Genomic DNA, 22,440 nt, shown 5'->3' with positions numbered 1-22,440 from the left:
TTTGGCATAGGGCAGACCTTTCTTTAGAATGTATAAAGTTTGGACAACTGTGTTAGTGTTCTAGGGCTGCTGTAACAAAATACCACAAACTGAGTAGCTTGAACAACACAAATTTATTGACTCAGTTCTGGAGGCTAGAAATCCAAGAAAAAGCAGGGTTTCTTCTTCTTCTTCTTTTTTTAAGATTTTATTTACTTATTTGAGAGAGAGCATGCACAAGCAGAGTTGGGTGGGGAGGGGCAGAGGGAGAGGGAGAAGCAGAGAGTCCAACGTGAGATCATGATCTGAGCCAAAAACAGCCAACTGCGCCACCCAGGCACCCCAGGATTACTTTCTTCTGAGGGCTATAAGGGAGCCTCTGTTCCATGTGTCTCTCCTAGCCTCTGGTGGTTTGCTGGCAATCTTTGGCATTTCCTGGCTAGTAGATCACTGCCTTCATCTTCACATGGCATTCTCTCTCTCTGTGGATCTGTGTCCAGATTTATACCTTTTGACCCCTGTCACCCATCTTGTCCACCCTCCCACCCGCCTTACCTCTGGCAATCACCGATTTGTTCCCTATATCTATGAGCTTTTTTTTTTTCTGAGATTCCACATAGAAGTAAGTGAGATCATACAGTATTTGCCTTTCTCTGACTTATTTCACTTATCCTAATACCTTCAAGGTTCATACATGTTGTAACAAATGGCAAGATTTCCTTCTTTTTTATGACTAAATAATATTCCTGTGTGTGTGTGTATCACATTTTCTTTAACCATTCATCTATCGATGGACACTTAGGTTGCTTCCATGTCTTAGGTATTGTAAATAATGCTGCAGGGAACATGGGGGTGCATATATATTCTCAAGTTTGTTTTTTTCATTTTCTTTGGATAAATACACAGAAGTAGAATTGCTGGATTGCATGGTAGTTCTATTTTTAATTTTTTTAAGGAATTTTCATACCATTTTCTATAGTGGCTGTACTAATTTATATTCCCACCAACAGTGCACAAAGGTTCCCTTTACTCCACATTTTCACCAGCACTTATTATTTCCTGTGTTTTTTATAGTAGCCAGTCTTACAGGTGATATCTCAGTGTGTTTTTGATTTGCTTTTCTTTGATGATTAGTGATGTTGAGCACCTTTTCATGTACCTGTTGGTCATCTGTATGTCTTCCTTGGAGAAATGTTTATTCAGATCTTCCGTCCATTTTTAATCAGATTATTTGCCTTTTTGAGTTTTATGAGTTCTTTATTTATTTTGGATATTAATCCCTTATCAAATATATCATTTGCAAATATTTTCTTCCATTCCACAGGTTGCCTTTTCATTTTGTTGATGGTTTCCTTTGCTGTGCAGAAGCTTTTTAGTTTTTCTTGTCTTTGCTTTTGGTGTCAAACCCAAAAAATCATCTCTAAGATTGATGTCAACTACTGCCTATGTTTTCTTCCAGGAGTTTTATGATTTCTGGTCATAACGTTCAAGTCTTTAATCCATTTTGAGTTAGTGTTCATGGGGTAAGATAGTTGTCCAATTTTATTCTTTTGCATATTGGCTGTCCAGGTTTTCCAACACCATCTATTAAAGAGATTGTCCTTTTCCCATTGTATATTCTTGGCTCCTTTGTCATAAATTGACCATATATTTGTGGGTTTATTTCTGGCTTCTCTATTCTGTTCCATGGATCTAAGTGTCTGTTTTTATGCCAATACCATACTGTTTTGATTATTAGAGCTTTGTAATATAGTTCAACCCTGCCCTAGCTCTTGGTTGTCTCTCAGACCTTTGTGATTGTCCAAGCAGTCTTTTATTTTTTGTGGCTCCCACTAATTGAGGGTGTGCCAAGGCCTGTGGGTGTCCCAAATGGGAGGATCTCAGGCAGCACCTAGATTCAGGCTGATTGGAAGCCAGACTCTCAGGCAGCAGCTTTTAAAGTATGCAAATATATACGGTCCTGTGGGACCACAAGTGGAAGTCCCACTAGCCACCAGAGAGCCTAGAGGGGTCCCCTGGGCAGCAGCCATGAAAATCAGGACACCAGACAATGGTCCAAGCTCCACTCCAGGAGATAGCAGTGACTTGTAGTAATGCAGAGGACAGGGCAAAGAAGGCATCTGCTAGCCTTAGTCCCCAGAGATCACCTTAGTAAGTCGATAGATGTATGCTAAACCAGAAGCCTGCCCCTAAGGTCGAAGCTCCAGGACATGCAAGTAGGCCTTTTTCACAGAAAGACTGGGGGTGTATTTCAGTCTGCTGTTTGTGCTGTGACTGGGGGGTGGTAGCCAACCAAGAACTCTCTCTTTGATTTTTACAGCCCATGGGAACCCGGTCCCAGGAATGCAAGTCCCGCAGTCCACCAGAACCAGGCAATCAGGGGGTATCCACTAGGTGGCAGCCACAAAAACCAGGGCCAGATGTGTCTACATTTCCCCTGAGGGGAAATAATGGTGCTCTGGCGTGTGGCAGAGGGAGAGCACAGAGATAAGACCCTCCTTCTGAGGTCTCTAGGGAGGATTACAGTAGGCCCTTAGACCTGTGTTTAATTAGAAGCCTGCCTCTCAGGCCACAGCTACAGAGATAAGCTAATGGGACTCTCACAGAAAGATTGGGCATCTTCATCTGTTGTCTCTTGCTGTACCCTAGGGGTGGTAGCTGTTTAAGAACTTTTTCTGTTGATTACAGTCCTGTGAGACCTGTGAGCATAAAACCCCACTGGCCCCCAGAGCACCTAGAGGTGCTTCCTGGGCAGCAGCCACAAAAACTGGGATGCCAGACCAGGGTACAAGCTCCTCTCCGGGAGATACTGGCAAGCTGAAGTGAGGCAGAGGGAAGTACCATTTTTAAATGTTTCATTTTTAACAAAGCAGAATTTACAAAATTGTTGTGAATTAGATATCTTTAGAAGAAGGACAAATAGTTCCCTTATATATCCAAAAAACAGAACATTAAAACAAAATTAAACATTATTCTAAACAGATAACCACAATAAATTTTTCTTCATCAGTTCATTCATTCCAGTGTAAGGTGTTCTAATGAGAAATTTCATAAAACTACTTAGCAACTTTAAAAAAATTATGAGTAATTCTAATGCAATCCACGGGTATGTTCTGAAAGTTTTCTGAGTTGTGTTTCCTCAGAAGCCTGTGCCTAAGTGTCTATTCTGTGAAGTATAAATGGTTTCATATACATAGTACAGTCCTTTTTGCATGCCTCTGAGATGTCCTTCTTTTTTGAAAACACAAACTCTGGCCTGTACCAGAGTTTATAGGAGAGACTTCAGGTAAGTATTAGAGTAAAATCAATAGATGACAGGCTTAAAATGACTGTGACTAGTCTATTGCTGATAATTGTAAAATGGAAAGATCTGAAGAGGGTTCATTATAGGAATAATATGGCTGACAGGGATATTTGGTTGTGTCTGTGGCATGCAAAACACATTTCTAAAGATGATTAAGCTTGTTCTTAAAGAAGACAGTGACTCTTAACATCTGATTCATAAATATAGAGGACTCTAACTTTTTATAGATGAAAAAATGTTGAGATGTAACATGATAATCCTGAGACCTAATGTACCAGGAATAACACTAAGAATATCAAGGGAAGCGATTCAGTAAGTCAGACATCAGTATTTTTTATAAGACTTGGTGGGTAAGTCTGAAATACATCCCATTTGCAAACCAAGGAGATAACTAGATGTGAATTAAAGCAGTAAGAATATACCACAAAATGTTTAAAATAACAGTTAAATAATAATTGAAAATAGGACCAGAACTTTGATAAATACAGGAAAATAAGAACAATTTCATAAGAGTTTTGAATAGTGTTTTACTTCATATTTAAACATATGGAAAACAAGGATATTGACAAATCCCCAGGGACTTCCCATAAGACAATTTTTGAAATGTTTATATTAATTACATTTTACCATATAAATTTAACTTCGGGAAGATTAAGTATCTTTTCTGATTTGACAACTCTTCCCAGTGCAACTCTTGAAATAGTAACACATCAAACAAACCTGTATTTCTCGCATCTCTTCTTGTATAATAAAAGAACAACCTTTATAATTCTCCAAGGCCTGTCTGGAAAATCTCAAAGATATTTTCGTAAAAGGTATCTTAGAAGTTTTATTTTTCTATGTTTAGGACATGATTTTGCAAATCATGTTCGTTTGCTAGAGCTGCCATAAAAAATACCACAAGCTGGGTGGCTTAAAGAACAGAAATTTATTTCCTCAAAGTTCTGGAGGCTAGAAGTCCATGATCAAGGTGTCATGTCAGGAGTTTGGTTTCTTCTGAGGCCTCTCTCCTTGGCTAGCGATGGCTGCCTTTTTCTGTGTCCTCACATGGCCTTTTCTCTGTGTGTATGAATCGCTGATGTCTTTTCCTTTTATAATAAGGACACCAGGTACCCTGACAGCTTCATTTTACCTTCATCACCTCTTTAAAGGCTCTGTCTGTAAATACAGTTATATTCTGAATTACTGGGGTTAAGACTTCAACATACGAATTTTGGGGAAACAATTGAATCCATAATAAGGAAGGCAAAAATCAAAGAAATAGAGGAAATTTGAACTCTTTATTAAGATACAACTATTAGATGCTAGAAACAATACTTGGTTACCTATTTTATCAAAGTGACAGTAAAAGATTTCAAAATAAATGTAGAGGGTAATGAGATTAAAAAACTTTTAGCTCTTTCAAAACTGAGGAACATTTGTTTTTTTTCCCCCTTAAATAATGAAAGACAATAAAGTCAACAAAGTATCGAAGATTATTCTAATAAGACACAGAATTTTTGCTGTCCAGCAGATTACACAAAAAAGTAAAGAATAACATTTTATATCATAGGTGAAGGCATTAGTCATTAAACCATAGGAGCACACCCTTCAAAATTGAATGAAATTTGCTAAGATGTTAACACATTTTATAGCTTCTTTTCAGAGTCAAATATAAACCAAGGCAAATAAAATTCACTTGCTCCATTGTCTTCATTTATCTTCTTTCATATTCTAAAGCAAACAGACTTGCTTCAGGATGGTGGTGTGTCGCAGAAGGTCCATGAAATCAAAATGGCTTTCGTATTAATACTAAGATGTTATCTTTGTTAACATGTAGTACGTTCATTATTGCTCATCTTTAAATGAGTCAGTATTTTAAAATTTTTGTAGTTTTAGGGGTGTTGGGTGACTCAGTTGGTCAAGCATCCAACTCTTGATTTTGGCTCAAGTCATGATCTCAGGGTCCTGGAATTGAGCCCTGCATTGGGCTCCACGCTCAGTGGGGAATCTACTTGAAGGTCCCCCTGCTGTTCCCCCAGCTCTGCGTGCTTCTCTCTCTAAAATAAATAAATCTTTAAAAAAAAAACAAAAAAGGGGGCACCTGGGTGGCTTAGTTGGTTAAGCGTCTGCTTTCTGCGCAGGTCCTGATCCCAGGGTCCTGGGATTGAACCTGCGTTGGGCTCCCTGCTCAGTGGGGAGCCTGCCTCTCCCTCTGCCACGCCCCCTGCTTGTATGCATGCTCTTTCTCTCTCTGGCAAATAAATAAAATCTTTATAAAAAAAGATTTTATTTATTTATTGAGAGAGAGAGAGAGCGCAAGCAGGGGGAGCGGCAGGCAGAGGGAGAAGCAGACTCCCTGCCGAGCAAGGAGCCCGATGTGGGACTCGATCCCAGGGCCCCAGGGTCATGACCTGAGACGAAGGCAGACGCTTAATTGACTGAGCCACCCAGGAGTCCCTAAAATCTTTAAAAAAAAAAAAAAAAAACACGTACATTGTTGTATCTCTGTCAGTACTGCTCCTAAATAGAAGTACAATTTACAGAATAGTAGGTAGCTCAGTAACACCTTTCAGCAATTCCTGAAGGATGCTTTAATCAGGGCTTAGTATTGGTCGGCAGGGAGCCCTGTTTCAAAGTCTTCACAATTTTTTCTTACAATGTAAAAAGTATTTTGTAAAGAGCAAGGAGAATGTGAAATAGCCCTCCTAGATATGACAATATGTACTATATAAAACTATAACAAATCAGATTATTGGTATATACATAGATATTCAGATCATTAGAATTTAATGGAAAGTCCGGAGGAAGGGGAATTCCATGTAGGTATTGTATATAATATTTATATTATATTATACCCTATATAAGTGTGTATATATGTGTGTGTATATATACACACACACCCTATATAAGGTATGTTATACCTTATATAAGAATATAATATTCTATAAGGTGTATATATAACTTACATTGTATATAAATTTTATTTCAAATTCAAACTCTAGTTCCTTGGTAATTGTTCTTGGAGATATATATTCTCAAGGACTTTGAGAGAACACTTTGGTAGAGAAGAGTGTCAGTATTTTTTAGCATTGTGGTTATAGGTGGAAGAGGTAGTGCCTTTTCATAACTTTAAAACAAGGCATCACTAATCTGAGAAGGGAGGATTACTCAGCACGTGAAAATTGGGGAGAAAAGGTCAGTTTAGATCCTAACCTGAGTTATATATATAACCTAATAGTTTATAACACTAAGGTATAAAGGATTAAAGAATTAAATGTTTAAAAGTTCTTAAGAAAATAATTCTCTGATTCAAACATGGGAAAAGCCTTGGGGCTCCTGGCTGCCTCAGTCGAAAGAGCATGTGACTCTTGGTATTGAGGTTGTGAGTTGGAGCCCCACCTTGGGTGGAGAGATTACTTTAAAAACACACACACACACACACACACACACATGAAATGGGAAAGCCTTTCTCAGCATTATGGCAATGAAAGTCTTTATAAAGGAAGAGATAAATACATTTGATTAAATGGAAAAACAAATCTTCTGTGAGTCAAAATTAAATAATTATTTAAGAAAAATTGTTGTAGGGCGCCTGGGTGGCTCAGTTGGTTAAGCGACTGCCTTCGGCTCAGGTTATGATCCTGGAGTCCTGGGATCGAGTCCCACATCAGGCTCCCTGCTCAGCAGGGAGTCTGCTTCTCCCTCTGACCCTCCTCCCTCTCATGCTCTCCGTCTGTCATTGTCTCTCTCGCAAATAAATAAAATCTTAAAAAAAAAAAAAAGAAAAAGAAAAATTGTTGTAGCAAATACAGCCTAGGATTAATTAGCCTGAATATCCAAAGTGCTCATACATATTGGTGAGAAAAACAGGGAGACACCTAATAAATAAATAAGACAAACATTAACACACTTAATAGTTAAAGGAAATTAATGGAAATGCTCAAAGAGGAAATTCATGTTACTAAAACTCATGCAAAAATTATTACCCTCTTGGAGCACCTGGGTGGCTCAGTCAGTCTTGATTTTGGCTCAGGTCATGATCTCGGGGTTGTGAGATCAGCCCCGTGTGAGGCCCCACACTCGGCGGGGAATCTCCTGAGATTCTCTCCCCCTCCTCCTGCTCATGCACTCTCTTTTTCTCTAAAATAAATAAATAAATCTTTAAGAAAAATTATTATTGGGGCGCCTGGGTGGCTCAGTCGGTTAAGTGTCTGCCTTTGGCTCAGGTCATGATCCCAGAGTTCTGGGATCGAGCCCCAGCGGAGAGCCTGCTTCTCCACTCTCCCTCTGCCTGCTGCTTTGCCTGCTTGTGCTCTCTCTCTCTGTCAAATAAATAAATAAAATATTTTAAAAAAGAAAGAAAAATTATTATCCTCTTTAGTATCAAAGAAATGCAAGTTTAAAAGGCAAGAGAAAAGCAAATAAATGGTAAAGATCAAGAGTTAATTTTTTCCTATTACAGGGTAACAAACTCTGTAGTTTGGGAAGCTAATGGGCCAGCTGCAAGATGAGGAAGTAATGTTCGCATATCATCATTTTTCAACCCACAGTGAATTAATAGTCTAAGCACTGAGCGTCAGTGGTTCCTAACATTGCAGAAAGGAACCCAGCCACACATTATGTGCTTCCTGATAGAAGAACAGCCCCCACTACCACCTTGTAATAGTTTTGTTGAAACTATCAGTCTTTAATTAAAGCCTTTCTAGATCCAACTACCAATTTACAGGAAGTACAGAAGACCAAGAAAAATGTGAGGAGAAACCTTAAGGATACAATTAGCAAAATTCAGTCTGCAAGAAGCTGTGTAAGACAGATAACTAGATTATGTAAACTTTTTGGAGTAGGATTAAAAGGAAATTAAGAAAAATAATTTTTGGTACCTTCCTCATATTCCCAAGAAACCTATTCATGTGCTGTACTCATCCTTCTTGATTATTTATAGAGAGCAGAATCACATTTTAGGGATAAATGAATAACATCCTGCTAAATCTTTTAAGGAAGCGAACAGTTTCATTTAGATTTGTGGCAATGATGTAGAGAAAAGATTTTAAGTGGAATCATTATTTAATGTTTTAGATTTACCCATTAATCTGTTCTTAAAAGTTATTTTTGATCTAGAGCATTCTTGGTACTTGTGAAAAATTTAGTCATGTTAATGTTCTGAATTCTGAGGTTCTTAGTATGTTCTAAGCTACGTAAATATTACTTCACATTATATATTGATGTTAACGAATATTTAATGAGTTCTTTTGCAAATAAAACATTGTGCTTGGTAGTAAGGAATAATCAAGGAAATTAAGATGTGGTCCTTCCTTAAGAATGTATAATTCTGTAGCAGCCATGGTCACAAATAATACAAGGTAAAGAACTAGTAAACTAAAGGGTGGTGTGGGGGTCAGGAGTAGGATGACAGAAATGTATTATATTTGGAAATAATGAGCCTTAGGTTACAATATTGGGCTTTGATATTTTGGTATGTGATACCTCTAAGTACTAGCCAAGCAGTACTCTCACCTGCTCCCCGCAGTACTTTTGATAATACTCTTTCCATTTTGAGAAGCAAAAAAAAAAAAGAAAGGAAGAGGCATCAAATATCTTTTTGAAAAAGAACTTTATTGTCTTAATTTTACTGCTACTAAATTTGCTTATTAATTTTTTTGAACTGGATTTTTTTTTTAAGGTTTCTTTTTTTTGAGAGAGAGAGGGGTGGGGGGAGGTGCAGAGGGAGAGTCTTAAGAAGACTCCCACTGAGAGCAGAGCACAGAGCCTGACATAGGGCTCGAGATCACAACCTGAACGGAAACCTAGAGTTGGAGCTTAACTGACTGTGCCACCCAGGCAGTGGATTTGGGTTTTATTGATAAAATAGTTGCCAGTGAAGAGCTGTGTGTGTCATCTTACTTTTGTACAGCTATATTAAATGAAAATAATTTTGCATTATCAAGTATTTTACTCCAGAAGTTTTAACATTTGTTATCATTCTTTTAAAAAAATGAATATTCTTAATTTTTATTTTCTTCTGAGCTGTCTTTTATACCCTTCATTCACTTTTACATCATCTTCAGTTTAAAGTAAAATATATTGAGATAAAAAAGACATAGACTAGAAAACAGCACCTTTTTGTGTAAGCTAGAAGAAAGACTTGGCAAACTTACCAAGTGCTGTTTATGCTTATGGAATTATTCAATGTGTGTCACTTGGTCAATCTCATTTCCATAGTAATCAAAATATTCCAAGTCATTTTATATCATTGAATGCTGAATGGGAGGTTTAATTGAGTTAGATTATTAAGAGAAAATCCAGTAGCATATTTGATGCTCTGAAAATGTCATATAAATCTTAAATTTATTTACATCTTATTTTTATTACAGATTCTGAAGAATATTTCTGTGTGAAAAGAATTTTCTCGGGGGGAGATCAAAGCTTTTCACATTATTCTAATCGCCAGGTAATAGTAGTCATACAAATAACTACTGAGCTCAAATAACTTTGAAGAATTTTTAAAGCCCATATTAATGTTCTTTGTATGTTACAAAGTAATTGCCTTAAATTTTTTTGCCCCCAAGTCTACAGAATTTTTCTGATCTAGTTGATAAGTATTGTTTCAGGTATTTAGTAGAGATATACTCTGTTAAAAAAAACCTAAATACATAGTGGAAACATGTCTTGGTATAAGTTACATATATATCTTCTCTCTGGCTAATCTACTTATTTTAAATTTAGAACTGTGGACCACCAGATGACTTTAGATGTCCTGATCCTTCAAAGCAGATCTGGACTCTGAATGAAGCTCTAATTCAAAAATGGCTGAGCTACCCCTCTGGAAGGTTGCCTGTGGAGATAGCCAAGTAAGAAAAACATTTTACCTACACAACACAAACACAACCTTTTACCTCCATGGTAGTGCTATCTGGTACTTAGAAGTTTTTATTTTAATAAATATTTTATTAATATCACTCACCAAAAAAAAAAAAAATCATAAGTTTAAATGTCTAGAATTTCTATAATAATGGATATTTTAAGAGATCTCATTTGAATTTATATATGTTGTAATTCTTTCATATCCATAATATTAAATGATAACTTAAAATATTAAACACAATCACTTTAGGATTGGGTTTAAAATAATGTTACTTCTAGCTTCCTAGTGTTCACTGTCTTTTAACTTTTATACTCCCTAAAAGACTTAAGTATTAAATCTTTCTTGAATATTTTGCTTATAGATGAACTTGTTTAGTAGTTAGAGTTTTCTGTTACTGCAGGTGGCACTGGTTTTGGGGATGAGGGACTGTATCTGAGAAGCTGTTTTTTAATGATAGATTGTTTTCCCAAATTAAAATTTTTCTTAAAAGCCGAAGAGTGGACTTCAAAAAAAATAACATCCTACATTAGATTTACCATCATGTATAGTTAAGAAAATTAAATGTATATGTTTATGTAAAAAAAAATTTTTTTAGCAACATCAGATTTGTGTCTGTAGTCATACCACCCTGAATGCCCCTGATCTCATTTGATTTCGGAAGCTAAGCAGGGTCGGGCCTGGTTAGTACTTGGATGGGAGACCGCCTGGGAATACCGGGTGCTGTAGGCTTTAAAAAAAAAAGAAAGGACGAACATAGGATTAGTCTGATGAATTTGAGAAAGTCTAGGGTAAGCTGTATTACTTTAATCCTTAGTAATTTAGTAATTTATAAAATTTTGATTTATACTGGTTGAGTATTGGTTAGAGGAGTGATCTGTGGCATTAAATATTATATTAAATATTTTGATTAAAAAAAGTGAACAGTAGATTTCTCATTTTGTGATTTGGGGATTTTTAACTTTCTTTTTAGTGAAATAGATGGAACGTTTTCTTCCTCTGGTTGTCTAAATGGAAGTTTTCTAGCTGTTAGGTAAGTGGTAATTCTTTGGTATACGGAATTTTTAAAATTTATTGTAGTAAGTAATATATTAAATAAGTGAAATAACTTTAAGGCTTTATTATTTTCCTTCTCTCTCTCTTCTTTTTCTGTTTTTTTCTTTAATAGCAATGATGATCACTATAGAACAGGCACCAAATTTTCAGGGGTTGATATGAATGCTGCTAGGCTTTTATTCCACAAACTTATACAACCTGATCATCCTCAGATATCTCAGCAGGTTTGTTCTTAAAGTATTTTATATTTGTGTTATGTAGCCTGTTGAACTTTATATTCCATGTTATTTTGTGTATTTATAGCCTAATTAACTTTATAGTTTCAAATGTTTCATTGTGATGTGGTTTCTATGATTTTTTATGTAAGCTAATATAAGAATTAAAATAAGGTTTTATTTTAAAGAATTTACGGTTTAGCTATCAAATATCTGTAAATCTCTCCAGATGTTTGAGTAGACCTTTAATACTTAACATTACCGTGTTGGTTTATATAGGTATAGCTATAGAGAGTTTAAATTGAGACTTACACACAATATTTTTAAAATGCTCTTAGCAGTGCTTAGGCATTAATTTTCACTGTGCTTCAAAGTACATTCATTGATTCATTTTAAGATACATTTTTTTCACCATTTCATGTTTGCTGTGTTTATGATTTTTCTTCTTCTTTTTGGAAAGTACATTCATTTTAAATAAAGTAGGTTTTACTTTTTGTCAAAATATAGGTGGCAGCTAGTTTGGAAAAGAATCTTATTCCTAAACTGACTAGCTCCTTACCTGATGTTGAAGCATTGAGGTTTTATCTTACTCTACCAGAATGCCCCCTGATGAGTGATTCCAACAATTTCACAACAATAGCAATTCCCTTTGGTACAGCTCTTGTGAACCTAGAAAAGGCACCATTGAAAGTACTTGGTAAGAATTTTAGTCTTTTTTTCTTTCATAACTTTTTCTCTTTAAATGAAAATGCTAATAAGTTTTTAATTTTTTTTTGCTGTCTGAAATTTTGCTACCCTGCTTATTTGACAGTGTCTTACAGAAGAATAAACCTGTTTTTCTTATATTGCTTTTTTCTAGTCATGCTGGTTGTTAGAGGCAAAGCATGTTAAATATTAAAATTTTAATCAAACACAACAGCAGAGACCATATCAGGAAAGATAACAACTATTTTCTGTATTCCCCTCCCTCATCCCCTTGGTCTTGCTTATTAAAGAAGTAAAGGTGGAGGAACAATTAAAACTGAACAAACATGGGTATTAAATCCTCTTTGAACTCTCTTAACTCTTTGCCTTGTATATCTGTCACTTGCTAATTTCCCCTGTTTGATATTATTTCTCTCCACGTAGAAGAGATTCTACCACTAATCTGATTTTATTGTTCTGTCTCTGTCTACTGTAATTTTTTGGCCTAAACTTTTCTCACTTTAATTTTTTAATTTGTATGGATTTCATCTCTGTCTCCTGGCCATTATAGTTTGTTTGCTACATTTAACCCAACAGAATGGGTTCCTGATAGAATTTATAGGTTTGTGAAGCTAAGATATATAGAAGTCATAAAATCAGTACAAAAAGTTTTAGGCTGAGAGTGAGCAGAGGGTAGTAAGCAAGCAAAGAGTAGAATCCTCAATTCTGAGATAATTAGTGAATAAGAGTGAAGCAGGGACTCACAAGAGTATTGCTTCCATGTTGTCAGAGTTTTTGTATTTCTGCCTGCTTCATAAGATTATGGTATTTGTAGTTAATAACTACAAACAAATAGTGATTGTGGGGAAGAACAGACATGTTAATACTTTACATTGTTCTCAGTATCCAATTTTTAGGATTACCTTGCATTTTAAAGGTGGTACTTCACAATATTTCAACTTTATGTTAAGTTGAAAGATATAACTTGGAAAGATCCCTAAATATTGGGATTTTAGAATCTTTAAAAATTAAAATTCTAATTTTCAAAGCACTTTTTTTTAAAAAAAGATGTGGTGTGGTTTTTTTAAGTTTATTGTTTTTAGTAATCTGTACACCCAACATGGTTTTCAAACTCCTGACCTTGAGATCAAGAGTCACATGCTCTTCCTGTTGAGCTAGCCAGGTGAGCTCACCCACCCCCAAAGCACTTTTTAGTAACCGATTTAATGTTAGATATAGTAGTGAGTTTTTAATATAATGTAGGAAGCCAAGAAATAAATTCAGTAGACCTTTCTTTATTTTTGCTTCTGAGAGCTTTTAGAACAGCATTCTTTAACTTGAGAGTAGGATGGTGTCTGTAAACCCTAGAAATGTTACATAAAATATTGTGTTATATGGATCTTCCTGGGATTTTGAAAGGGTTAAGACTACTGCTTTTAGAAGAAAAGTCTTGTATGATTTTGAAAACTGTGATTTAAAAAAAAAATTCATTTTATTTGTATGTTCACCCTTTAATAACAGAAAACTGGTGGTCAGTACTTGAACCTCCACTATTCCTCAAGATTGTAGAACTTTTTAAGGAAGTTGTGGTACATCTTTTGAAACTCTACAAGATCGGCATTCCCCCTTCTGAAAGAAGAATTTTCAACAATTTTCTTCATACTGCATTAAAGGTTTTAGAAATATTGCATAGGGTATGTCCAATAGTTCTTTTATTTTCCTTGTTGCTGCCTAACAGGTTGATGATATTTATTTTAACATTAATATTATAGATTTAGGTTAGCATAAGAGATATAGATTACAGATATTTAGCAGAGTTATCTAAATTTTTCTTAAAAAAATAATACTTCGGAGTTTTGGTCTTACTTGACTTTGTTAGGCATTTGTAGGTAACTTGTCTGTAGTTGGGCAGAACAATAGCATACTAATGAATTAGAATTCTTACATTTCCTTGTGAAGAACATAATTTGTTAGTTTAAATATGATTTTTGTTATTGATAAGTGGTTATTATATGAGAGAGATTGCATCTTAGTTGTGATTATGAATATTTAAACTCAAGTTCTTTTGTTATTGGGTACTAATGGTTTCAATCAAAGGAGAACATTCCACGTGAAACAAACGACTAACTTGAAATTGGAACCATATATAATTCATTAATTTGCCTATTGTTCTTTCCTGCCCTTCTTCCCAGTGTAAGAAATAGTACCCTTTACACTTGTAGCAGTTCAAAGTTATATGAAGAAGTAGAGTCTCAGCTGTTTCATTAAAGATGGATTTGAGACATCCCTGACAGCTGGTAGGTATATCTCTGTTATGCCATTTGGTATTCTTGAGAAGCTATTTTGGGAGACATGACCTAAGGGAGAAGCATATGTTTCTTATCTCTAGAATCACTAAAAAACCCATTCGAACCTTTAATCTTTAGTTTCCTCTCCTTACTTAGCTTCTTTAGCATTTTCAGACCCTTCTTGCCTAGTACTAAGGTAAATGTTAAGGGATAAAAGAGATAATCCTTCTTACTCTTTTAGTGAGGTTCCTGGGTATTTCCTCAGTTAAACTTCTTGAATTTACTTTTTTCTTTGGTATTGAGTATGTTCAAGATTCCTAGTAAAATAGTCATTTCTCTTATTATAATTGAAGAGATGATTGCAATTTCTTTCCATGGGGAAACAAGTCATTCTGTCTTTTGCCTTTCCCAAAACAAGGCTTTCTTGCAGAATTTTAGGGTTAATTGGATTCTGCAATAAACTGCTGTTAAGATCCTCTATCTTCATAGGATGAGGCTCTACTTTTCTGTATGCCTTTTGTCTAGGATTCAAGAGATTAATTAGATTTTTTTTCTTTCCTCTGGACTCTGTTTTCCTGTTACTTCAGTGAACCATCCTTTGTCAGCTGGACCCTATTGCCAAATAATTATTCACTCTCTCACTTCTTTATCTGCTTGTCTTTATTACTCCTTTAAAAAATAATTGTTTCCTTAGCTGTATCTTTTACCACAAGTTAAAGGGAAGGTGGGAGAAGGAGGGGAAATTGAACTTTTTTTTCATAAAGACTGAACTTGAGCAAGTAACTTAAGCTCTTTGCCTAGCTCAGAAGCCTCAACTTGTACTGAGATAGAACCCTATGGGGCTCCGTCTCCAGAGACCTTTTTGATGGAGCCATGCTAGATACTAGGATCTGATGTTCTTGCTGGCTAAAAGGGAAGAGGAAATAATTTTAACAGTGGCCAAGATTAGAACCTCCCTTGTACATTAATTCATGTGAGAACTTGACATACAGTCTTCATTTAACTTCTTAAACTCTGTATAGTTTATATCTTGCCCCCTAATCTAAATGTCAAAGGTCATAAACCAGTAAATAACAGAGTTGAAATACAAATACAAATCTACTTCCAAAGTCCCTGCCATTTTTAATGTACTTCTCTTAGTGAGTATGGTAATAGAACATGTTTAGAAAGGGGTTTGTTTTTATTTTATGCCCCTAGATCTAGAGGTTCATACTTACACAATTGCAGATAGCATTTTATTGTTAAAAGACCATTTTTGCTGCTTCCTATCAGTGTAATTTTGAACAAGTCTTTCTCTTTATCATATATGTAAGTGGAGAATTAATTATCTATAAAAAAAGGATTAAAATACTGGCCCTGATAGTTTCCCAGGATTAATGTATTATTCAAATTATATAATATATGTAATTCTACATTCATAAGGCACTGATTTTGTTACCACCACTACCACCATTTGGATGGGAAACGGCTACTTTCAATTTGATTTATTGGGTTATGAGGAAACTGGGTTGTTGTTTGAAGTTGTTACATACTCAAAAGCAGAATGATAATGTTATTAATGTCTGAAGCATCTCTTACTGGGAGTCCTTAGGGCAATCACTTATCTTTCTCCTACTCCTTACTTTGAAGAAAACTTTCCTTGGTCTTAATCTGCCATAAATAGATATTTGTGGATATTTGATTCATTTTCATTTTTAGTGAAACCCAAGTTGCTTATCAGAAACTTGTATTTTCAAAGACACCTTCTGTATGACAACTGTGAATATATTCCTTCTCTCTGCTCCATGGTTGAAAATTAGAAGTTTCCTCAATGATTGCCTTCTTGACCTACTGGTCAAGGATTAGGAACTAGAGAATTGGACCGTGTGTTTACTAATCATTTCAGGATATGTGGATGACTGGTTCCTCCCTTATGTCATGTCCTTTCAAAAGCTTTTAAGTTAAAAATCACTCCCAGTGTTCCAAATGGTATTATAAGAAAGATAGCTTTGGTACTTGCTGTCAGGAATGGATATATTACCAGATAATGAGTTTATTGGCAAGTCGTTCAGTTATTTAGTAGTTTTTGAGTTTTGACACAGTACATTGTAGAGATACTGAGATGCCGAAAGAGAAGACTGACTTGGTCTCTCTTGCCTAATTGCTACATATCATGCTAATCTTCTAAATCAGTGATTTTCAAAAAAAAATTTTTTTTGGTAAAGAACCCCTAAATAAACCAGATAAGGCACACATATATATTTAACATATACTACCTCTGAACTGAGGTTTATAAACCAGAATACTAAACAGTAATGAAAATGTGAAATAAAAGTGTTATGATCAAACATATATAGATTTTATTTTGTATATTTTAGGCAATAATACTAATGTATAGGTTGTTTTGAACTTGTGATTTCTTTTTTATTCATTTCACAAATATTTACTGAGTGCCTACTATGTTCTTATCATTGTATTAGACATTAGGGATGCAGTGATAAAGAAAAGATGTGATTTCTGCCCTTGTTGAGATTATAAATGTAGAGCAGTTATATACATACAAATAAATAAGCATTTGTGTTATAAAGCATGGTAAGTGCAAGATTAAGGAAAATTAAGGGTGCTGTGAGAACATATAAGAGGGCTCATACTCTGAAGAATAAATGAAGGCTTCCTGGACAAAATAATGTCAATGTTATTTACCATACAAATGTATTTATATATATATATTTTTTAAAACTGTTGATTTTATATGTAAATATATATATGTATGAGGTCTTTTAGATCAGTCTTCTTGTTCAGTCTCTTAATTTCCCTGTTTTTAAAAGCAGTGTTAACTGATTTTCTCTTCAGTTGTTAAATCATTGTGACTGAATTAAGTATCAGCTATAATTTCCCCCCTAGTGTAAATTTGATATTTGGCTGTTTTTGAACCAGAACTGGTTTCTGAATTGTTTTTTATTCTAACATAGCACTTCTTTTCAAAAACAGATCTATCTGCAGGATATACAAACTGCAAACATTCGTTGCTATTGGTGAAGGAAACTACAGTTTACCTTTTAAAATCTAAAATATTTAAGATAAAAATATATATTGGTCAGTGAGATGTGAAGCATTTCGTACAGGACCCACTAAATTTTAGAATCCAATGTGATTAAAAGTTGGTGTGTATGTTTATAAACATAAATATTAGAGAGGGAAAGGCCAAAGAGTTTTTTGTGTAATTATTGTGTATGTTTTATTTATTAGTAGACAGAGCTTGGCAAAAGATGCTAGGGCAAGGGCCTGCAAATTTTACCTGTAAAGGGCGAGGTAGTAATATTTTATACTTTACAAGCCATATGGTTTCTCTTGAAATTACTCAACTCTCAAAAAAAAAAAAAAAAAAGTTCTCAACTCTGCTGCAGACAGTATGTAGATGGATGGGCATGGCTACTTTCCAGTAAATTATTTACAAAAACAGTCTGTGGGCAGGATTTCGCTCACAGGCTATAGTTTGCTGACCCCTGCTCTAAGATGAAGGTTTTGATCTCCATATATAAATTAAATATCTTTGTTTTGTTTGAAAGCCAGGAATAGTGGTTTTACTCTGGTCAGTTTCTCCCAAATGTGTTTCCTGACCACAGATATAAGTTTAATCAAACAGTGAAAAAAAGAGCTCAGAGTGCTTTTGTCACCAAATAGAGGGATTAAAAGTATCAACTTTGAAATGACAGCAGCATTATTTTTTTTTAAAGATTTATTTATTTATCTGAGAGAGTATGCATGCACATGCTAGCGCGTGGTGGGGAGAGTGGGGAAGGAAAAGGAAAGGGAGAGAATCTCAGGCAAGACTCCCCACTGAATGTAGAGCCCAGTGTGGGCCTTGGTTCCATGACCCTGAAATCATGACCTAAGCCAAAATCAAGAGTCGGATATGAACACATCATTATTAACATGTGCTTCTTAAACTGGGTTATTTGTTCCCTTAAGAGTAGACCACAGGATCAAGCATTGGTTGTACTTGATGACAGTTTTATTTATTTAAAAAAATTCTTTAACGTTTATTTATTGGGGTACCTGTGTGGCTCAGTCGGTTAACTGGCTGCCTTTGGCTCTGGTCATGATCCCAGATAAGGCACACATATATACTTAACATAAACTACCTCTGAACTGAGGTTTATAAACCAGAACACTAAACAGTAATGAAAATGTGAAATAAAAGTGTTACGATCAAACAAATAGATTTTATTTTGTATATTTTAGGCAATAATACTAATGTATCCCTCTGCGTGCCGCTCCCCCTGCTTGTGCTTGCTCTCTCCTCCCACCCTTTGTCAAATGAATAAAATCTTTTAAAAATAATAATAAAACAAAGCTTACTTATTTATTTTTAAGTAATCTCTGCACCCAGTGTGGGGCTCAGACTCATGACCCCAGGATTGAGAGTCACATACTCTTCTGACTTAGCCAGCTTTTAAACATTAACAGAAAGAAAAAAATATGTTTCTATATATATTCTAAATATATGTTGCACACATTTATTTATGCAAATAGTCATATTCATATGTATTCATATATATATGAACATATATTGAATAAAATTGTCATATAGTGAATTAAGAATGCATTTTTTTTAAAGATTTTATTTATTAGAGAGCATGCGCATGTGCATGGGGAGGGGCAAAGGGAGAGAATCTCAAGCAGACTCTGCACTAACCACGGAGCCCCACTCAGGCTGCATCTCACGACCCTGAGATCATGACTTGAGCCAAAATCAAGAGTCAGCGCTTAACTGACTTAGCCACCTAAGTGCCCCAAAAATGCATGTTTATTAAGAAAAAATGCATGTGTATTACAGAGGCCTGTGTTAGATTTCTGGCTCTTAGCTATGTGACCTTGGTTAAGATTCTTGAACTCTAAGCCTTAGTATATTCATCTATATGATAATAATAGCATCTATTTCATAGGGTTATTTTAAAAATTAAATGAGGTAATGTACATGACGTCTATTTAGTACGTGGTCCATAATGTTGTTATATTTGTGGAACATAACATCTGGGTGGATTTTAAGGTAAAATTTGCATTTCAGTGAAAATGTTAAGTGTCATTAGAAGCACGAACTATATAGATATATATAGATATATATGTATATATATCTGTTACTCATTTTATTTGTCCATTCATTCATCTCATGGTTATAGAGCACCTGTTTGGACACAAGCATTGTCTCATAGATTTATACCTCTACTAAATGATTTCTTTTGTTCCTTTTTGAATGCTGCTTAGTTGGTTTAGTTATTTTTTAAAATTATAAACAACTAGTTTTGTTACATTTTATAGGATATTTAGCTAGTTTTATTTAGTTTGTATGTTAGATCAGATTGTTTCTTTTGATGTCATATTTTCTTCTCCTAAATGTGGCATCTTTCTTAGTGGTCTGTATTTGGCCCTTTTTGTTTTACTTTCTACCTCTGTCTCACCTCCTGCCACAGCTTTGTCTCCTTTAAGGAAAATGTTCTCAGTTACGTGTTTTAGGCAGACCTTTCTCTTGCCATCATTTTAATATAAAAAATGATTTAATACCAAATTTCTCATCCTTCCCAGCTCTCCTCTCCTACCAAAACTGTCATCTTTTCCTGACTTATCCTTGTTTGTGTTGCCAGCATTTGTTTTTCAGTTCTTCATGCTTGAATTTTGAAGTTGGCTTTGACTCGTATCAGTTAGCTACCACAGCCTCTGCATTCTTTCTTATTATCTAGAAATCTTGAGTCTTTAATATCTTGATTTATTTCCCTACCAGTAGCCTCTGTACTTATTTTTGACTACATTTCACACCATCAACAGAAAATTTTAATAAAATATCACTGGTTCTATCAATTTATTGACTCCAAAACCTAATTTCCCTCTGAAATTTTTCTTTTAGCTCATGCTATTTGCCTAGAATTTTCTTCCTCAAACTTTCTTTTTTTTTTTAAAGATTTTATTTATTTATTTGAGAGAGAGAGAATGAGAGACAGAGAGCATGAAAGGGAAGAGGGTCAGAGGGAGAAGCAGACCCCCAGCTGAGCAGGGAGCCCGATGTGGGACTCGATCCCGGGACTCCAGGATCATGACCTGAGCCGAAGGCAGTTGCTTAACCAACTGAGCCACCCAGGCGCCCATTCTTCCTCAAACTTTCTTTTGAAATCCTTTTCATTCACTTTAGTCTTCAATTTTTATTTTGAATATCTTTATATATAAAGAAACATTGAAAGACAAATGAAATAGATATGTACATGCCCTCCATTCTAGATTCAGTAATTGTTAATATGCTGTCACATTTGCTTTTCCATATGTGTGTGTATATACTTCTTTCTTGTTGTTTGAAAGTAAATCCTGATACCACCTCAGCATTCTTCTTCTTGGGCATTTTCCTATATAACAGCAATACTATTATTTTTCTTAAGGAAATTAACTGTAATTCTGTAATATCATCTACCTGACTATCCAGGCATATTCAGATTTCTTCTGTTTTACCAAAAAAATTTTTGTATTGCTGCTTTTTAAAAAACTTGAGTCCAGTCAAATTTCTTTTCCTTTTTTTTTTTTTTTACATTTATTGAGTCTTATCTGTCTTTTACTATTTGTGAACAAAGTATGTATCTTTATATATTTGGGTCTCTGTTTTCTGTCAGCAATGTTTTGCAGTTCTGAGGTCTTACACATCTTTTGATAAATTTATTCCTAGGGGTCCCTGGGTGGCTCAGTCGTTAAGCGTCTGCCTTTGGCTCAGGTCATGATCCCAGAGTCCTGGGATCGAGCCCTGCGTCAGACTCCCTGCTCAGCGGGAAGCCTGCTTCTCCCTCTCCCACTCCCTCTGCTTGTGTTCCCTCTCTCGCTGTCTCTCTCTCTCTCTCAAATAAATAAATAAAATCTTAAAAAAAAAAAATTATTCCTAAATATTTTGTTGTTGCTATTGTAAATGAAATTTAATTTTTTTTTATTTTCCAATTGTTTATTGCTAGTATGGAGAAATTCACTTGTGTTTTGTGTATTGGCCTTGTACTCTGTGACCTTGGTAAATTAATTTATTAGTTTCAGTAATTCTCTTACAGATTCATTTGGATTTTTGATGTACACAAGCATGTTATTTTCTTCCCTTATTGACTAAGACTTCTAGTACGATGTTGACTATTAATGGTTGCAGTGGACATCCTTGCCTAGTTCCTAGTCTTAGAAAGAAAGCATTCAATATTTTATCAATAAGTATGATGGTAGCTGTAAAATGTGTTTTTTTTTAGATGGGCTTTATCTGTTTGAAGAAGTCCCCTTCTATTCCTGTTTCGCTTAGAGTGTTTATTATGAAGAGTTGCTGAATTTTGTTAGATGTTTTTCTGTGCATCTGTTGAGATGAACAAGCCCTTTTTTTTTTCTTTCCTGCCTTTTTTCTGAAACATAGTGAAATTCATTGATATTTGAGCCTTGCATTCCTTGGATTCCAGTTGGGCATTGTATGTTATACTTTATATATATATTACAGGGCTTAATTTGCTAATATTTTATTGAAAGTTTTATGTCTATATTCATAAAGGATGTTGATCTGATAATTTTTGTTTCTCATATTGTCATTGACTTTTACTATCAAGGTTACTCTAACTTCATAAAATGAATTAAGAAATAATCCCTCTTTCTCTCTTTTCTGAGTTTAAGATTGGTATTATTTCTTCCTTAAATGTTAGATAGTGAAACTATCTTAACCTGGAATTTTCTTTTGGGAAATTTTAAAATGTCATATTAAATTTTAAAAATAGAGTATAATTCATGTTTTCTGTTTCTTCTTGAGTCAGTTTTGGTAAGTCCATGTGGTGATGTTTATGTATGTCTGTATGGTGATGCCCCCTTTTTCATTCCTGGTAGTGGTAATTTGTGTCTTCTCCGTCTTTCTCAGAGTCTTTCAACAATATTTATTGATATTTTCATTAAAACATGTTTGCTTTCATTGGTTTTTCTCATGTTTTTTTCTCTTTCATCAATTTCTGTTCTTTATATCCTTTTCTCTACTTGATTTGTCCTTAATTTGATCATCATTTTTACATCCTTGAAACAGAGGCTTAGATCATTGGTTTTAGACCT

The 22,440-nt window shown here is 34.8% G+C and overlaps 1 protein-coding gene and 1 non-coding gene across 6 annotated transcripts in view; both read left to right on the top strand.

The window, feature by feature from the left end:
* Window positions 1-22,440, top strand: part of HERC4 (HECT and RLD domain containing E3 ubiquitin protein ligase 4) — a 138,243-nt gene that overhangs the window by 66,783 nt on the left and 49,020 nt on the right. For all 5 annotated transcript variants that reach the window (XM_032423959.1, XM_032423958.1, XM_032423961.1 and 2 more), the window contains 6 exons: window positions 9,637-9,713; window positions 9,989-10,113; window positions 11,098-11,157; window positions 11,293-11,404; window positions 11,903-12,092; window positions 13,601-13,773. In XM_032423959.1, the coding sequence (XP_032279850.1) occupies window positions 9,637-9,713; window positions 9,989-10,113; window positions 11,098-11,157; window positions 11,293-11,404; window positions 11,903-12,092; window positions 13,601-13,773 (737 nt within the window). The remainder of the gene's footprint in view (window positions 1-9,636; window positions 9,714-9,988; window positions 10,114-11,097; window positions 11,158-11,292; window positions 11,405-11,902; window positions 12,093-13,600; window positions 13,774-22,440) is intronic.
* LOC116644407 lies at window positions 10,738-10,856 on the top strand. Its single transcript, XR_004301734.1, has one exon. It is a non-coding gene; the product is annotated as a 5S ribosomal RNA (ribosomal RNA).

This window comes from Phoca vitulina, unplaced genomic scaffold (genome assembly GCF_004348235.1).
Source record: "Phoca vitulina isolate PV1807 unplaced genomic scaffold, GSC_HSeal_1.0 scaffold29, whole genome shotgun sequence".
NCBI classification, from domain to species: Eukaryota; Metazoa; Chordata; class Mammalia; order Carnivora; family Phocidae; genus Phoca; species Phoca vitulina.
Note: the sequence above shows the minus strand (reverse complement) of the source record. Positions and strands in the feature narration are given on the sequence as shown.